Source organism: Bison bison, unplaced genomic scaffold, assembly GCF_000754665.1.
Source record: "Bison bison bison isolate TAMUID 2011002044 unplaced genomic scaffold, Bison_UMD1.0 scf7180017864379, whole genome shotgun sequence".
Classification (NCBI taxonomy): Eukaryota; Metazoa; Chordata; class Mammalia; order Artiodactyla; family Bovidae; genus Bison; species Bison bison.
The window spans coordinates 3,886,568-3,890,727 of NW_011494951.1; the positions used below are offsets into that span (position 1 = coordinate 3,886,568).

Below are 4,160 nucleotides of genomic sequence, written 5' to 3' on the forward strand. Positions count from 1 at the left end.
CCCTCCCCCAGGAGGCAGGGTGGGGTGGGACCGAGGTGAGGCCCCTCCCTTGGGAGGCGGGGCAGGGGCGGGGCAGAGAGGAGTGACAGAGGCGGAGCTGCGTTCACCCCACGTCCCTGATTCGGTCTCGAGTTGGTGTGAGGGGGGCTCCTCAGTAGGCGATTGTCCACTCTTTGACAGAGGCGTCGTGCGAGGTCGTGACCAGCGTGTGCTCGTCCAGCCAGGCCAGGCTGCTCACATGGTGAAGCCGGTGCGCATCTGGGGAGAAAGAGGCGGCGGCTTTTGAACTCTGCGGCCATGGGGACACCCTGGGCTGAGATTACCCGCAGGGGTCACGGCAGAAACCCAACACGATCCTCCTGCTCAACCAGACCCCCTTGCCCTCTTCTCAGCGGGGGAGAGTCTGGGTGATGGGAGGGGCAGTGGCCGGGCTCCTCAGCACCCCTACCCGCGCTGGGACCCCTGACACTCGGGGATTAGCAGCCAGCCACCCCTGGCTGCAGCTTCCTGGTACCAGCAGAGTCCTGACAACCAGGGGGGCAGAACTGCCCCTCCCCACAGGGGTACAAGTCTGTCTTTCTGTGCCTAAGGCAACAATATACAGACAACACACAGACAGGACACAGTGTTAATTCTGGTAGGACCAAGACCACAATGAATAAAAAGGTTGGTAACACAAGCTGGGGAACCCTGCACACAACAGCCTGACCTCAGGCCAGTGCACATTCAGTGACCTGCGATCCCCCCCCCGCCCCCGCCACAGCCCAGACCCAAGGACTGGACTTCCCACCCTCTACTCTGAGAGCTCCTTGCTGCATCTTGAACTTGAGTCTTCCTACAAAACCAGCACTGCTTCCCGTGGAGACCAGGATGGCCCATCTAAGTCTGCTCTGCTCCCCACCCCCATTCTGAACCAAGGAGTGCGCCTGCCTGCACACCTGAGGACAGCCCATTGGTGCCCTTCCCCCACCACCTGAGAAAGAGCTCTTGATGGGGGGTGAGGGTGGGGCCTGACACAGGTGGGGACCCCTCCCCCACCCGACACAACTTTTTTGAATAGTAGAGGATCCCATTTATATTCAACATAAAAGGCTCCCTGTGGGGTAGAGACTGAATGGAAAGGGACCAGAGCCCACATGAGGTGGTGGAAGGTGGGGACATGGGGACAGGAGAACTGAGATCCACCCTGGATGGACATGGTTGCTGGATGGATGCTGGGCACACAGGTGTCCTCTGCATGTCTGCCTGGACCAACAGAGATGTTTGCTGGATGGCCAGGCTTCCCGAGGGCGCCACCTCCCTAAAAGCACAGAAGGGACCCTCGGGCCCTGGGGACGCCTCTCCGGAGCTGCTCAGGGAGCCGAGGTGGGTGGGAGCATCACCTTGGATCTTGACCCTGGTCTCAGGGTCACTCAGGGTCCACACATACACCATCATGTCCATGCCACCCGAGGCAAAATGCTCGTTGTCCGGAGACCAGGCCAGGCAGACGATCTTTGCGTGGTGTCCATAGAAAACGTTGTTCTCCTGGATGTGAATTGAAAATAGGTGGCAGGTCAGGGTCCAGGCCAGAGTGAGTGGGCATCATCTCACCTAAGGTCAGGCTTCTCACCAACTCACCGACCCCTCATAACATGCCCAGGGTGCCCACTGCTCAAAGGCACAGACAGGAGCAGCCCAAGATCAAGCAGCGGCTGCTGCACCCCTCCCAGGATCCTGGGGCTCTGGGGCTGTCCTCCTAGCATGTGTCAATGGGCCACATGTGCCCACCTGCCTGCAGAGCTCTCTGCCCTAGGGAGGGGACAGTCAGAAAAGCAGGAATAGAAAGCACGAGAACGTCCTATTGGCATGGACCAGGCCCTATGCGTGTATGGACGGAGGAAGTGGCTGCCCCCCAGACATGTGCCACTGCCCTGGAGCCCGAGTTGGGTGGTGTGCTCTGCAGGCAGACGTCTGTCAACAGGAGCACGTGTCTACAGCATGTGCCAGCCTCGAGCCGCTGTCTTACCAAACGGGTCAATGTGAACAGAGTGTTAATGCTCTCTAACTAAACTAATGCTTTTACTTCGAGTATTCCACCTTGTTCTTAATTCCTAGATTAACCATGATTTTCGAGTTTGCCTCTTTCATTTTTTGTTGAGTCTACGCCGCAGATTACTCAGCATGCTGTAAACTTGTTATATGCAAATGAAATCACTTAAGATGTGATAAATGCAGGATTTGATAAATGTGCTACTCAGGTGGAAGGAACCTCCTAGGAGGTGGAATGTTCTTCATGTTGACGGAGGTGTGGGTCGCAGTCAGAAGCAAAGCATGAGTATATACTTAGGTTCTCATTCATTCTTCATTATATGTAAATTTTACAGCCAAAACTAAGAAACCAGTAAACTCTAGTCAATATGTGGGCTGATATACTTAATGGCAAAATATACACTTAAATGCACTAAAAAATTAGATTACTAGATGGGTAATGTGACACAGTAAAATGGTTAATGGTAGAATCTAGGGGGCAAATTCTTTGGACTCTGCTATAAATTTCAAAGCTGTCCTAAGGGTTGGAAGTTGGGGGTGGGGGGGAGGTTGGCTTGGTGGGGGGGACTGGAGGGACCCCTCCTCCCATCTGCCCTGTGGTCCAATCACACCAGCTCCCTCATACCCAGAGGCTGACCAGAGCCCTCCGGAGTGCAGTCTCTTGTGAAACGGGTCTAAGGCTTTCTCACGCCTCCCAAGCCAGGGCCGGATGAGCTTCCGGGGTCCTGGCAATGGGGTCCTCTTTCACCCATCCACTGCCCAGGGACCCCCCCCACTCCGAGTGCAAGGCCACATCTGGATGACCAGCACTCACACTTGGCAGGACTTTAAGTGGCAATGATATCCAAGAAAAAAAAAAAACCTAGCCTAAGCCCTTTGACAGAGAAGGTCCCAGAAGTCACTGGGCAATACTGCTGAGGTGAACCTACCAGCCCGATTTCACAGCAGCCTGGCTCCTACTCAGGCCCCTAGGTTTTTGGCAACTTTGCTACGAGCCCACAAACTGCTGGACGGCAGGGGAAGTCTCCTTGGCCCATGTCATTCACGCTCCGGGAGCAGCAAAACTGCGTGTCCTGTGCACCCGCCCCATCAGTGATGACCAGGGAGAGAGGCTGTGAACCCCTCCTGCCATCTGTGCTGCCTGGTGTGGGGCCAGGGCAGGCGGCCCGCCCACTCACCGAGTAGCCATCGGCAACGCTGAAGACCGTGACCACTTTGCTGGCGTCGCACACAGCGAGGAAGGCGCCGTCGTGGGAAAACGCCAGGTCGGTCACGGGGCCCTTGGCCTCCAGGAGCTTGCCCTCGTCCTTCAGCGTGGTGCCCAGGATGGAGTAGAGGCGGACGTTCCCATCCTGCAGGAGGACAGAGGGGCAGCGGGTCACTCCCCTGACATGGGCGCCTGTGCCCACAGACAACACGTGTGCCCTCCCTGCCCCCACCCCACCCCCCGACTCTCCTGAAGCCCATCCTCCTAGAGGGAGGGGCCCGAGTATACGTAAGAAGTAGTGCTTTTCCTCCCCACCGACTCATGCCCGGCTTGGCCACATGCCAGCTCAGGTGCCAGAAGAACTACCCCTTCGTCCCCAGGTGCCAGAGGACATGTCCTACAACCCAGCAGCAGCTCTGGTGTCTGGCTTAGCATAGTGGGCAGAATTACATGAAAAGAGGTTTAATTATCTTAAAATCACATCAAACTGCAGATCCCAGCCTCCCCAACCCTAACTGTGATCTGGGTGTTTGGGTGCTCACGAGACTGCCCTTTTTACAAAATTTCCAGTATGTTCCAATCAACTGTCCACAGGCCGAGCTCTGAGAAGCACCTATACAGGCGTTAAGTCTCCAGTGAGGGCCCCTCGTCCAATCTGACTGTGCACTGAGCCTCACCATCTGTCCCGTGCCCTGTACCCCATGCCCCTCCCTGGCCCGGCAGATCCCCTCGGGCACCAGGCTTCTCTCCCTGTTCTGTCCAGCCTCTGTCCTAGCAAATGCCCCATCCTTGTGGGGTCCCGGCACTTCTCTGCAGGGGCCAGGAGGTGAGGGGAAAGAGTGGACGACGGGAAGTCAGACTCGGGGAAACTGAAGCCCTCTGGCGGGCGCTGCACTGCACGGGTGTGAAGGCACCCCTGTCC

At 56.9% G+C, this 4,160-nt stretch overlaps 1 protein-coding gene across 1 annotated transcript in view; it reads right to left on the reverse strand.

Annotated features, from left to right (window-relative positions):
* Nucleotides 1–4,160, reverse strand: part of WDR1 (WD repeat domain 1) — a 40,912-nt gene continuing 36,752 nt past the window's right edge. The window contains exons 13-15 of the mRNA XM_010857267.1: nt 3,210–3,383; nt 1,383–1,527; nt 1–258 (exon numbers count right to left, since the gene is read on the reverse strand). Of these exons, the coding sequence (XP_010855569.1) occupies nt 152–258; nt 1,383–1,527; nt 3,210–3,383 (426 nt within the window). The 3' untranslated portion in view covers nt 1–151. The remainder of the gene's footprint in view (nt 259–1,382; nt 1,528–3,209; nt 3,384–4,160) is intronic.